The following is a 13,854-nucleotide window of genomic DNA, read 5'->3' as shown; positions in this document are numbered from 1 at the left end:
AATTTCTCACTAATACCATTCTAAAATAAATATGATTCATCTGATTGAGTCCAAATTTGGTATACTTTTACACAACATTTAGATTTAAAAGTCTGCACTACTTTTTTGTGCTATAAATAATATTTTGGTAGTGTTTTGCAATGTTTATTTCAAAGAAAATTTTGGTGAGGTTCAAAAAATGCAAAATATTTTGTATTTTGTCCCTAATATTTCAGGCAGGGTCAAAGCTACAATGGTGCTGACACCAGAAAACCATTCTATGACATCTTACCTTTACAGAGGTACCAAAAGTTTCTTCTTAAATCTAATAGCTGTGAGGCTATAAGTGATTTACTTTTGCGTGTTTTTGTCAGGCAGAAATTTATTTATACACCCCTGAGGGTGTAAGCAAGTAGCTTATAGACCAAGTTGTTGTCTATGTTCAGCTACATAGATTCATTTTGCCCCCCAAAAAGTCGACCCCCCCCCCTCAAAAACACATCGTTCAACCACACAGCTATTTGTAGAGGGGGGCAGAAAATGTTTGGAAACCACTGGGGGGGCGCACGACAAAAAGTTTGGGAACTACTGGCATACATGTATCTACTTCTTGCTTGTTGCTCCTTGGTCAGTGTTCATAGTTGAGCGTCAGGGCATTGCCTCAATTGCTATGTTTAATGGTGCAGACGGTGGTTTCTGACATGAGCAACATGGGTAAACACCCAGGGTGTTATCTTTTTAGGGATAGCACCACCGCGGATCGTAGCACAGAGATGGAAGCAAAGCAGAACAAAGAGTTTGTTAAATTTAACATTGGTTAAATTTATTAAGTATTTAATATCTAGGTGTTTTTATGGGAATATGGATCTTTCAGATCAATTTGAGAAGTAATTTTGAYCATATTTCACATTTTATCATATCATGTAGAGCGCTGCGCTGGTCTTGACTTGGTCTCGACTTCCCTCGGTCTTGGTTTTTGACTTGGTCTCGGACCCTAAAAGTCTTGGTCTTGTCTCAGTCTCGGTACACTTTGGTCTTGTCTTGGTCTCGGGTTAGGTGGTCTTGACCACAACACTGCTCAGTAGTGCAGAGACAGTGTTTGTCCTTAGCAAGTTAGCATACCAACATGTTTTTTCATGCGCTGTCATTTATCATTTGTACAAACTGTAAGGGATGACTTCCTGATATAAACTAGATCACGTATAGGAAAATTGTATGAGGCATTTGTATGATCAACAACCATCAACACTAGTGATGGGAAGATTAACCGGTTGGCATCGATCTACCGACTTGCGCATGCGTGATACGAAAGCATCGGTAAGGCAGCTTTAAATTTCTACGAGTCATAAGGAAATTTCTCATTACATCGGATTTTACCTCATTGTATTGGTTAAATTTGATATTAATGTAATAATGTAAAAAAAATTAAATAAAACAAAGTATTGAACAAACAGCACTTCCTGTAGACCGCAAAGTGTGGGGTTTCGCCAACCGCCACAAGAAGAAGCTGTGAGGGTAGGAGCGCGAACGTGACCGCAACAACTGGCAACATGGCGGAAGAAGTGGAACCGATACATTCACCGCCATACTGCAAATCTAAAGTTTGGCAACAATATCGATTTTACAAGAAAAACAAGCAGCTTTATAAAGAAAATGTGACTTTCCAAAATGTGCCACGCTGCTGTGAAATACACTGGCAGGAGGACTAACCTTATAACTCAGTTGAAACGGAGACATGGAATCAGCATGGAGGCGGTTATCAGTTCACCGTCTTCAGAGGCAGATTCACGTCGTTCTTCTTCCTTCAGCTCCTTCAGCATGGTGAGGCTAGCATTTCATCCTTTTTCAGTGGACATGTTATTGTTTACATCCGGAAATCTCGCGCATGCTCACAACGTTGGTGGGAAAAAAGACTATTATTTTTTTCTCCTTTGCAGTTCATAGCCGCGCTGCCGCGGGAGAATAATTCCGTTAACTAAATGAAGCCTGGAAATCCAGGTATTATTAATTCAGTGCAGTACGCCACAGAAAATGAAAAATAACTCAGAAAAACCATTGAATACTAGTATTCTTCTTTTTTCCCTTTCTCTGTATGGCTATGCTACGCGCTGACTCGTTGCCATAGCAACTAGCACACAAAAAAAATCGCTCAAATATTTCCCCACACAAAGATTATATGACATATTTTATGTAAGGAACCCCTATGTAAAAGAGCAATTTGTTAATAATAAATTATTGAAATATGAATTGCTTCATTCATTTTTATTAATACAAACAATATATTTTTTCAGCCAGGTTAATTTAAATCGAGATGCATCGTGATGAGGACGCAATTTTGTTTAATTTGAATCGTTGGTTGATGAGGAGGAATCCTAAATGTATCGGATTGTATCTTGAGATTCCAGATGTGTATTGTATCGGGTAGAGATCAGAGATTCCCATCCCTAATCACCACTGATTGCGTACTGGAAGCAAAGAATGTTGCTATGGTAACTAGTTCATGGTCAGCACCATGTTGCTTTTGGTTGGCTTAGATTTTGCTGATGATGTGGCTTACTAAAAGTTACTCTCAAGGCTGAATTGAAGGCCTAGCTCAGCAAATTGTCTTAACTGAATGCTTGAAAGGATTTACAGTATTTTTGAAGTGAGTTTCTGTGGCCATAAGTTAGATTAGTTGGTTGCAGCGTCTAAAGCTAAGACTAGTCTGAAAAGGGCCAAGACCACAGTGACCTTTATCATCTTAAAACAAATCCATTCTCAAAAAACTCATTGCAGTCCATGCAAATTGTACTGTATAAACATTTAAACTGTTGTCAAGTTTGCGTTGCACAGGTATTTATACAACCCAATGATAACTTTTAAGGCAAGTGGAGGTTGCAGTTGTTGTGCCAACATATTAACATATAATATTAAAAAACTGTATACTGTTCTTATTTCAGTCCATGTTAAGTAGCATAAACTGCAGTAGTAATCATAATATTTCGGAAATTGCATCTCACTTCCAGTGTCCTCCACAGTTAACAAGGTTGACAAAGATATTTAAAGTTAATGATTTTAAAGCAGTGGCAGAGTTTTCTACATATATTTTTTTAATTATTATCCAGAAAAATCCACTCTGTAGTATAAGAATATTTATTCCTTAAGCCTCATTCACTACTCCCTTACTGGTATCACCATGTCTCCCTGAAATGAATTTATTTTATGCCTTACTCATCTTTAAGAGTTCCCAATAATTGTGGAGTGTTTTGTATTTGAAGGATTTTATCAAGACTGAAGCAAGAGTTATAATCTTAATGTTTCAAGTTACCCATGCTTATTTTTTTCAGACTATGTGAACTGTCTTCTAAGAATTTAAATACATACTCAAGCCAGCTATGAAATAAAAACCACTTGAATTCAGACATTTGATTTCACATGCCCTGATGAATTGATAGTACTAGTCACATGCATCTATTTAAAAAAAAAAAGGATAAAAATAACAGCAGATTAACATAACCAATAATGTGTTATGAACTTCTTGGATGTGTAATTCTGCAGAAAGGAAAGTCAGGCACAATCATAAGAGGCCGTGGGCGGCGCTCGCACAGTGGAGGAGTAGAATACCGATAATTCTTCATTTTTTTCCCGACTTTAAGTGCAGAGGATGTTAAATATCTGACAAAACATAAAGTATTTTATTAAATAGTTCAATAAATTCCAAGAAAAAAAAGTTCAGACAGAAAAATGTCATTAATAGTGAACATGAATCTTCATGCAAATAAGGCAAAAATATGCCTATATTTTGAAAATCTGTTCTAATGAGCTTCCACACATCGTTACTCTAGCCTGAGCAAATTTGTATAGGTACTTGTTTTTTTTAAATAGTAGCTTTGATTTTGGAACATCTTCCACAGATTTTTTTTTCAAATTAAACTTAAGGATAGCAGATTCTGATTGGTTATTTTCAGCTAAACTAATTTACACATTTATTTACCTTTGGACAGAACCAGGCCAGTTGGTTGTTCAAATTTTAAAAGACAATGTCAGGACATTTATTGAAAAAACTAAAACGTAAGCTTGGGAGCCATACCAAACAAAACTTTTCTAGGTTAAATTAGAATAATTTTTGATGTTTATGAATAGAGTTAAGTTTTCAAGACTGTCAAGTAAGTATCTTCACAAAATATTTTGTGAAGATCTTTTATGCAAAAGGTAGTCAGGCCTTCCTACTCAATTTGCTGTATTCTCATCTCCCTTCGGTGCTTCATCTGGGATTTCTCCTATCGAGTTGGATTTCTCCAGTACCAGGCCAATTAGTGAACAGAAGGAGGCGATTAAAACGATGACTTCAATTTTCTTTGCTGCTTTAGAAATGTCGTCTGCTTATGGTTGCTGTTTTGCAGTGGCAGAGGAAGTGAATGAAGCCATTCAGTCTGTGTTGGCAATGGCTATGCTTCCAATAACTGAGCAGACTAACATGATGTTAGAGTCGGAACCAGAGGAATGATTACAAATTTTTATTGCTGCCAAAGATGTTGTTTGGCTTGGTCTCTCTTCGCAGTGGTTGTTTACAGCGTATGCAACTTCCAGTAGGTTTCATATCATCGCTCCCTGTTTTCATGATCCGTCACGACCAAACTTTAGCGATTGCATAGAATCAAATTCAATTGTTTAAAACTACACTTGGCTTTAAATGTATCTGAAGCCAACCCTTTTAGTATTCATAATTAAATCTGTTTAATTCATACAGGAAGAAATGTGATGGAAAAGCCTACAAAGACTAAAGAAGTAATCTTTTGAGATAAGTGGTTGAGGTCATTGACGCTAAGCTTCAAAGATATTATATTGGAACATTAATTTTTTGTTTGTTTGTTTCATCCAAATAATGTCCCTTTGGTATTTATTGTATTGTTTATCATTTACCGTGATACATTTCATATCACGATAAGATTTTATGTATTGTCATGATAAATTCCAATGAATAACATTTAAAAGTTCCCAAAATTGTTGGGATTGTTAGTTTTACTGTTTTCTCCACTGTTTGATCAATAAGAGCATCAGTATCAATAAATTCAAAAATATGATTAAACGCAGTTGCCTGTGAGCAGCTTAGTGATACGAATCTCTCTTCTTTATGTGACTGGTGTCCTGAAGAAGCCATGCAAAAGTTTTTCAAGAGCAGGGGTTCTGATTGTTGTGTCATGAATCCAAATACTTATCTAAAAAAGATGTAATTAATGGTTTTATCGTCACTTTAACCAGTATCACAATAGTACCACAAAATGCTGTGATAAAACTTTAAGTCCATATCGCCCACCCCCAGTTCCGCCTTCTCTATCACCAACAGTGAACGGGACTTTTCTTTGCTGTCAACATTTTTTTTTAAAAGCAAAAAGTAGCTTTTTGACAACGCGTTTGCGGCGCTTTTACTCTAACAGAACAGAACAGAATCCCTTACAGCCGGCCGACAAACATCCATTTCTGTATTTTAGCGAGTTTACATGCAAATGTGTAAATTACTAGGACGTGTGTGAAATGTGTTGGTGAATTTGCATAAGTGTGTGAGTGTGGCCTTTTTCAAATGTAATCCAACCAATAGACACCAACAACAGACGACACAGAGAGGGGGGGAGAGGAGTGAAAAAGCCCCCACTCAAACTGAAAGTTTGTCTGTGTGTGTTTAAAACTTATGCTACACACTTGAGTCTTTTTCTCTTCTTTCCAGCATCATTATGACACAGACAGTAACACACACATGTAGACGTGCACGTACACACACACAGTGGTGTTATGACAAGGTGAATGAGAGAGTGAAAGATTGACAGGGCCGCTCATCTTGGGTGAAACTACATCTCTCTGTTGTTCATCGTCTCACTCTCCTCCCCTTTCTCTCTCTCTCTCTCTCTGTCTCTCTCTCTCTCACACACACACACACACACTCAAACACACACACACATGTACAGCAAGTAGCAGACCAAACACATTCCACTGTCATCTCTCCTCGTAATGACAACCTTACAGGTAAGACAATACGTTTCATCCTGATTGTTTGCAGAAGCTGTAGCTATGGTAGTGATGTAAAGTTAGCATGGAAGTGCACCTGTCTTTACTTTGGCTGGTAAAGACAGGTGCACTTGGTTCATTTGGTTTGTCTTTATAAATGTTTGCAAGAAACTGAAATTTCTATAAACATTAGTGCATAATTTGTTAATACATATTAAAAATAATGTGTCTGAAATGCCCCAATTCCTGCTATTTTAGCCATAAATGTTATTATAATTATTACTCCGGATTGATTCTTTCACCAAATGGCCCATAAACCTGACTCAGATAAATAAAGCATTCTCTTCAAAATCATAATTGTCTTCTACTGTGACAGTTTTCTTCTAAGTCGCAACATTACTTGTAGCATTTGAGTGTTGTTACCCACAACAGATTGGTGTGTACACCAAACAAGTCCTTACACAGAGAGGCTTAAAACCACAAGCTTGACTTTGTTCATTGTGAGCGTTGTTTAGATGTCATGATACGATAAACCAGGGCCTCTGTCTGCCCCTGACCGAGATATAGTCAAGCAGCTAGGGTTTATTCTCCTTTGCTTAAGCCCTACGTCTCATTCAGCGTTTTGGACGTGTGTCTTTTGTCCTTCCTCTTTGCTGAGGTTTTGACCAGTTTAGATTCCTGGACTCGTCCCGCTGTTGTAGTCTGTTGAAGTCTTCTCCCGGCTGAGGTGGACAAAACGGTAGACGGAGGCTTCTTCGTCGCTGCTGTTGCTATTTTTTGACTTCCTTTACTTTTGTGACCTTCTTTGACATCTGCAGTAGGAATTGGGGCAACAACCGTGTTTGTGTTTTGTACGTTAGGAAGTAGAACTTCGGAGTCGGTGCCAACGCATGTAGGCCCAGATTAAAACGCCATCTGTACCGAGCAAATTCATGGCTTAACATCACAAGTAAAAGGTTGAAAAAGAATCGAGTGAGGCTGTCGCACTGTTGAAAACGTGCGTTTTCCAACTATTTGTCGCAATGTAAGACTAAGCCTCGGATAGAGAAAACCTAACAGTGTGCTAATGAGTTGCAGAACCATGTGGGACTCACTAAAAGTTTTGTCAAAAAACTTTAGAGTTGAAATGCAACATGTTTTCTCTTGTATTTCTTTTTAAAGCGTCTTTGAGTGTCCTAAAAAGCGGCATATAAATTTGATTTACTATTACTAATATTATGTTTTCGTCATAAACTTATTTTCCAACGGTTCTGTTTTAACTTAAAAACATTCTTAACCTTTGCTTTTGATTGGAGAGCCAATGAGCAGGTCCATCTCAGAAGATTTTATGTACTTTGTTTCAGGTATTCATTTTTATGTAGATTATAGTTACATTAGACCTGTAAACAGAATTTTTAATACAGAAATATTGTAACGTATATCCGTTTTCGATGCAGTATTTTATCGTCCAGGCTAATTTTTCCATGATTTAATGCATCAATGTGGCGTAGCATGGATGTGACCATTCTGCTGAGGCAATAGAAACCCAGCTTGTTTTAATAGTGACCTTTAGCTCATCTGCATTGTTGACTCTTCTGTTTTTAGCTTCCTCTTTACAAAACTCCATGGACTCTCTTTCAGATTTAGCTCAGAGGAGTCAAACACAGTAAAATTGGTCATTGAACCAGATTTCAGTACCTCTGGCAGAGTTGGCAGATGCCACGTTCTAAAGGAAAATTACATAATCATCTCTATGAAAGCTCGTCAGCACAGGGAAGAATGAAGCGCTCTAATATTTCTGATTGCACTGACTTCAGGAAATGAAGTGGACCAACACCAGGAGAGGACTTGGCACAACAAATCATTACTGACCTCGCTAATTCTGGGCCTCTTCACCCTTTCTCTCATAGATCTTGATTTCCAAATTACTTTTATGTACTTGGCCAAGTAATGCCCTTTCTGATGTTTTTGGTGGTTCAGGATTTGATTAACACAGTTATCGTCTGTGTTTGGTGGCTCTTATCGCACCGACTAAAGCAACATGCCTTGTTAAGCGCCACCAAAACAATCCTATCAAGTCTGTTGCCGGAATGTTTTCCTTCCACTCAACCTTCCATTAATATCTTTGGAGGCAGCACTTCGTGAGCCGCCAGTTTCTGCGGCATTGTGTGTTATTCCCAAACTTCCCCATTATTGCGTACATAACATTTCTGTATTGAAATTGTTCTTTTAATTTTCAGAGAAGTGAATTATTGTTATGTGGCTGCAATATGTTAATTTTTTATGACATTTTAGTTTAATGGTTAGCACTTTCCTTTGCAGACCACAACAGGATCTTTGTGTTTTAATTTAATTTATCTCTCTCTCTAATCTTCACTTACGTAAATCTTGTTGTTTATTAGAGCAGCCGGGTTTGGCCCTCACCAAGGTACCTATCAGTGGATTATCAAGTCTGAATGACTGGAAAGCTCGGTTTTTGCCTCAGACACACCATTCAACCTTTTTTCCACTGCGTTTCCTACATGAGTTCCACCTAAAGCGAACCTCACATGTCATGTGATGTTTTTTTTTTCTCTCTAGCGGTTTCTTGCTTCGGTAAACTCGCTCTGCCATGTAGCATCCGGAAAGCAGTCGTGCAGTGTCTCCCTCTTCAACCATGGAAACCTGTAGTTCCCTCGCTGTTGCTGCGGCGGCCTCCCTCGAAATCTTCCTCGCACGATTACCTGCTGAAAACAGATCTTGTTTTGGCACTTGAGCGTTTTGCTTGCACACTCTGAGGTCAAACCACCTACTTTTTTCTGTCCTCTGTTTAGGGATGCTTTCCAGAAACTGAAAATCCTAAATTACTCCTAAATGTTGTAAAATGTAAGTCCTGAAACCTTGACATCCCTCTATGGTAAATAGGTTGTTCCTGTTTGATGTTTCTATCTTGTAACTTTGTGGTGTCGCTGTAGTCATGCAAACACTACTTAGTAAAAAAAAAAAAAAAGCTTACCAAGGCAACCTCATAGCAGAGGATGACTAAAAGGTTTATCAAATCTGATCTCAGTAATCTGCAATAATAAAAATTAAAAATACTGTTTTATTAGTTGTGGTTGTCTGTGAAGATCAAGCACTTTGCAACCAGTTTTTTGGAAACGGAAGCAAAAAAATCTGATGTTTAAGCAACAAGAATATTGAAAATGGCCATGTTTTAGTTTCCGGCGTGTTGAAATGTCGTGAATGCATCACAATAATAGTTGCCTGCATGATATGTTTAATCCTAAATCACCAGCTTAATGACTTGTTTACTTAATTTATATTATTTAATTGACATTTTGACAATAACGTGTTTATAGAACAAAAAGTACTTGGTACAAGATACTTTAGACTCCACATTCTTTTATTGCTGGTTAATTTTGACCTCATCTAGCACATTTGTACATTGTTTTCTGTTGTGTTTCTACCTGTCTCGTCATCCTCCAAAATAAATCTAGCTCCAGCTTTTGTTGTCACGGTTTTGCTTGTTCTAAACTGTTTCATTATTGATTTTAGAAATCAGTAAGTTTGGTTGAAAAGTAATTTTCTTGTTGATCTTTTCCCAGAACCCTCTTGAAAATGAGATCTGGATCTCAACGGGGTTTAACCTGGTTAAATAAAGGAAATTAAAAAAATAATTTTCTAACTTATCCAGGGTCACACTATGATTACCAGCTGCCTTAATACAATTTTTATTTTGGTGTGAAAGATTCGTAAGAAAATGTTTGTTGTGATCGTGAATCTTTGGCCGTTCGGCGAGATTCTTTCCACCGCACGTCTTTACTGAACACGACTTATGATTGAGATTTCGTTATATAAATTTGAAGCAGTGGGTTATGTTGAAGCGCTGTAGAGTTTTTAAAAGCGCACCTTAATGATCGACATTGCTTGAAAGGCATGTTTTCTTCTCTTTCCCATTTTGAAGAGGGGCTAAGAGAAATGAGGCCACTGTGTCACATCATATTTGTTCTTGAAGGTAACAGGAAGTCGGGCATTGTTAATTAAATGCGTCTAGATTTATTTTAAAAAGTGGAATTATAAATAAGTTGCTTTTATTTATATTTAAATTATTAGTGGCATCACAAATCATAGCACTTGTAATTTTGCTAAAACATATGTTTTTCACTTCTTGATGAATGTACTCGAACCAAAGGTTAAATTTAAAAAAAATATTTGTACACATCTTTACTATAGGTGCCAGAAAAGTACAGAGCATCCATTTAGTTTTAAGACAAATCAGTAAATTAATTGTGGCGCATGAATAATGTTGCAAACCGAATTATTGTCATCAGTTCAAAGCGTAGGATCGTCCTGCTTGCTAAGTCACAGCTAACAGTCTCAGGACCAGACGTTATCTTTTATAACATCGGCGCCCGACTGTGAACGTCGCTGAGCATTACGCGGCTTTCTGCTTCCATAATTTACATATTCTTGGCCCTCTTGCAGTTAGTCACTATTGGATCTCCTTACAGATTAAAGCTACAGAGCAGATTTTTAATTACCAATTAGTGTTATAATGATTTCCTAACCTACAGTTTTTAAATGTTTGTGGGGGTTTTTTGCTTTGTCTTTAAATTTTATTTTATTTTTTTACATTTGGAGTAGCTGCCAGTTTGAATAAAGAAAGATCTGTCAATCGAAACACAAATTTGAAACTACCATCTTTGCTTATAAAAACGCAAAATTAGGAAAATCAAATAGTTACATTTTACACATAAAAAACTCCGGAAGCACCAACATGATTCACCTTTCTGCTGGTTGACCTTTGTGACCTATATTTATTTACATGGTAGAAATACAACATTCAGCCCTTAGAAACCACAGCATGATGAAGACGAGTGGTCTTTATGTTTCAGTCTCACACTTTAAATTTATCTTACTGTATCGTTACCTTTTCTCTTCGCCTTACAATCAGATTATTTTCCATATTTAATGCCTGTTAAACTTTGCAGATCTTGTATTTTTTTCTGAAATGGATGCTGAAACTTTATCCATCATTTTTGGTGGATCTGATTGAGACTTTTTAATATTCCTTCGTACAAACTGATGTTTTGGTTATTTTTATGATGTCATTTACAGCTGCATTAAATATGAACAAACATCGCCACACCTCGTGATAGCTGCTTCTTCTCTCGTTCTGGCCTTTGTTGGCTCAGAAATCACAAATCTTGAATGATGAAAGTCTTTAAACGTCTTTGTGACTCTGAAGCATTGCAAAAACGTGCAAGCGGTGGAGTCTCTGAACATTTTCTGGTTTCTGACACGAAAGCTCTCGGCAAGCGAGCTGTTTGTTACTTTTAGGCAGCTTTTCTTCTTCTTTTTTTTAAGAAAGTTCGCTTTTGATTTTGATTTGAGGGAAACTTCAACTCCATTCCAAACCTTGTCTAAGCCTTTTTGCATTTCATTTAAATTTGTTAATGCCTGTTTGCACATATCAAGGTGAAATGTTTTCTCGAAACTGCTGTGAAAATGGATGGATGAACTCTGAGTTCATTACAATGTCAGTCCAGACATATGTTGAGTAGTCATAAAATTATTCAGATTTTTATTTAAACAGAAAGATTACCTTTTAAAAAGCAAATGAAAACTTTATCTTATTTTTTAATACATTAACTGTATTTTGCTAAATTATTTGTCTATATTTGTCTCTGGTTTGTAGTTTTGCTTGTGTGTCTTTTTGTCTTTTAAAAACACTTTCAGGTGAAGTTACCGCGTTCTCTTTTCTTCCATTACACGTAAAACTAGTTTATTCCAAAAACATCGCTGTGTAGCCATGATGGCAGCTGGAAACTCAGCAAACATCAGTCAGATCGGCCGACTTGTGTCTTTTTATAATGTCTTATTTGTTGTTTACAACGTTCATCCTCCATTCTGTTCCACTGTTCCCGGCAGTCACTGCTGCTTTTCTGAGAGACGGAAGAAAAACAGACAGACGCGGACAAAAGTAAAAAAAAAAAAAAAAAGGAGCCCAGATAAATAAAAAAAAGTCCAAAAGCGAGCGTCTCGTTCCCCCTCCTCTGCTCCCGCAGGTTTTTAAGTTGAATTTGAGAGAAAACCAGAAAACGTTTTCCCCCGTGCCGACTCCTCCGCACTCCCCCTTCCAACCTCTCACATCCTTTTCATTCACACATTTTTCATTCGACTCTTTTCTCAACGTTTGCCTGCTCATACAAATATGAGACTCATAGCAGGATGTGCTGAAACACGGCAGAAAATATTTCAGAAGACTCCCTGTACTCTTTCAGTTTGATTTTTAGACTTCGTAAAGCAAAGATATCTGGAACTGAGGCTTTTTTATTGTTCGTTTTTGCTATGACGAATAACTGTTTGCAGTGATTAAATTCTCTGTCCTGTCTGCACCAAAATATTTTATTAGAATTCAAAAAGATCTAATTTAAAATGAACAAAACCAGAACAATTTTTTTTGTGTCTGTCATATTCTGGTAGCTTTGGCAAACTGTATGGTGGGTCGAGTTGCCGTGCAGCGTCAGAGACAAATTTTCTCTGCAATTGAAGGAAAATTGGATATTGCTCAGGCAGCGAATTGGGCATCCTAAAACAACGAGACAGGAGGGGAAAAAATGAAAAAGGGGAGCAAATCTAGGCGAACATGCGCAACGTTTCTGAAATCCACAGCTTCAAAAGATTCATTTTGCTGTCGCTGCAAAATTGTCTGCAGCGAAATTCAGGTGCGCTGTCTGAACCGAAGCTCAAGACACACTCGGTTTCACATATGAACATGAAAGTGGTTCAAGCAACCTCTTCACTTATACGAAAAATGTATTTCTTCCAGAACTACACTTGCACGATGTCGATCAAAGCCGAATAAATCTAAGCAAACAATCAAGCAAATGGGCCAGGATCTGACACATAAAGCTTTTTATTCTCTGTGACAAGAAATCATTCAGGTTTCCTTTACGTTGTCTTTGCACGACACGTGGTGCAAGAGAGAGGCGCTCAAAACACTCATGCATTTAAAAATAGGCAATGGATGATTAAAAATGGACAAAGTTAATGTTAAAATAAAGCTGTAAATGTTGGTGGATAGGTAAAAGTTAATGGCGAAAACTGTTCATCAATCTTGCAAGAGATCTGGTGGATGTTTGCCATTCAGTCAAAAGGAGAGAGATGAGTATTTTGGAGATGCAGAGAAGTTGATAGGTGCAGATTTCTACCAGGACTGAGAGGTTTGTGTACATTTTGCAACAAATTTCACTTATTCAAGTCAATTTTGTTAAGATAGAAAGTTAGTATTGATGTTTGTGAAGCTGTGGTTTCGTACCAGTTTGCAGGAACGATCCACCTCAATCCAGGGAGTAAAACTGGAATGGTCTGGAGAGTGATATTAAAAATTTACATATTTAAGAGAATGGTAAAAGTTCATTTTTTTGAAGAATTGTTATATAGAATAATGTGAATCCATCCCTACTGTTTGAATATACTTTTGGGACAAAAGGAGCAGATATAAGATATTTTTCCTCTTTCTGCTGCCTTTCATTTTTTTAATTTGAATATTCTCTCTATTGTGTATTATTGTCTTGTTTTTAAGTACTTAATAAATATCAAACAAACTTATTGGACATTTTTCTCGGCTGCAGCTTTTTGCAGCAAGGATTGCATCACTTCTCAAAGAACCGTCATTAGAAATGCATCAGGTGCAAGCAATCGTCTTCGCTTGTCAAAATGGCGTGTTGGGGACACGATTGACGGGCTAATGGTGTAAATATGGAGGCCATCCTGACAACGTTAACACTAACTGCACATCTTTTCACCCTGCAAACCAGAAGCATTTTCTGCTGTCTTTATTTATACGTTTTTACAGTATTATAGATTTTAACATCGTTTTGTTCCCTCCAAAAATAGTGTTATATACACACACACACACACACATATATA

At 37.2% G+C, this 13,854-nt stretch overlaps 1 protein-coding gene across 2 annotated transcripts in view; it reads left to right on the top strand.

Annotated features, from left to right (window-relative positions):
• The first annotated feature begins 1,507 nt into the window (after positions 1-1,507).
• The window catches only part of LOC103480795 (uncharacterized), a 30,578-nt gene continuing 18,231 nt past the window's right edge, over positions 1,508-13,854 (top strand). Inside the window, exon 1 of one of the 2 annotated variants that reach the window (XM_017310581.1) lies at positions 1,508-1,800. In XM_017310581.1, the coding sequence (XP_017166070.1) occupies positions 1,715-1,800 (86 nt within the window). In that variant the 5' untranslated portion in view covers positions 1,508-1,714. Of the gene's footprint in view, positions 1,801-5,933; positions 5,980-13,854 lie in introns of those variants that run through there. The other variant, XM_017310583.1, reaches the window with a different exon arrangement.

The sequence above is a fragment of the Poecilia reticulata genome, linkage group LG18, assembly GCF_000633615.1.
Source record: "Poecilia reticulata strain Guanapo linkage group LG18, Guppy_female_1.0+MT, whole genome shotgun sequence".
NCBI lineage: Eukaryota > Metazoa > Chordata > Actinopteri > Cyprinodontiformes > Poeciliidae > Poecilia > Poecilia reticulata.
This window is presented reverse-complemented; position numbering and strand designations above follow the sequence as displayed.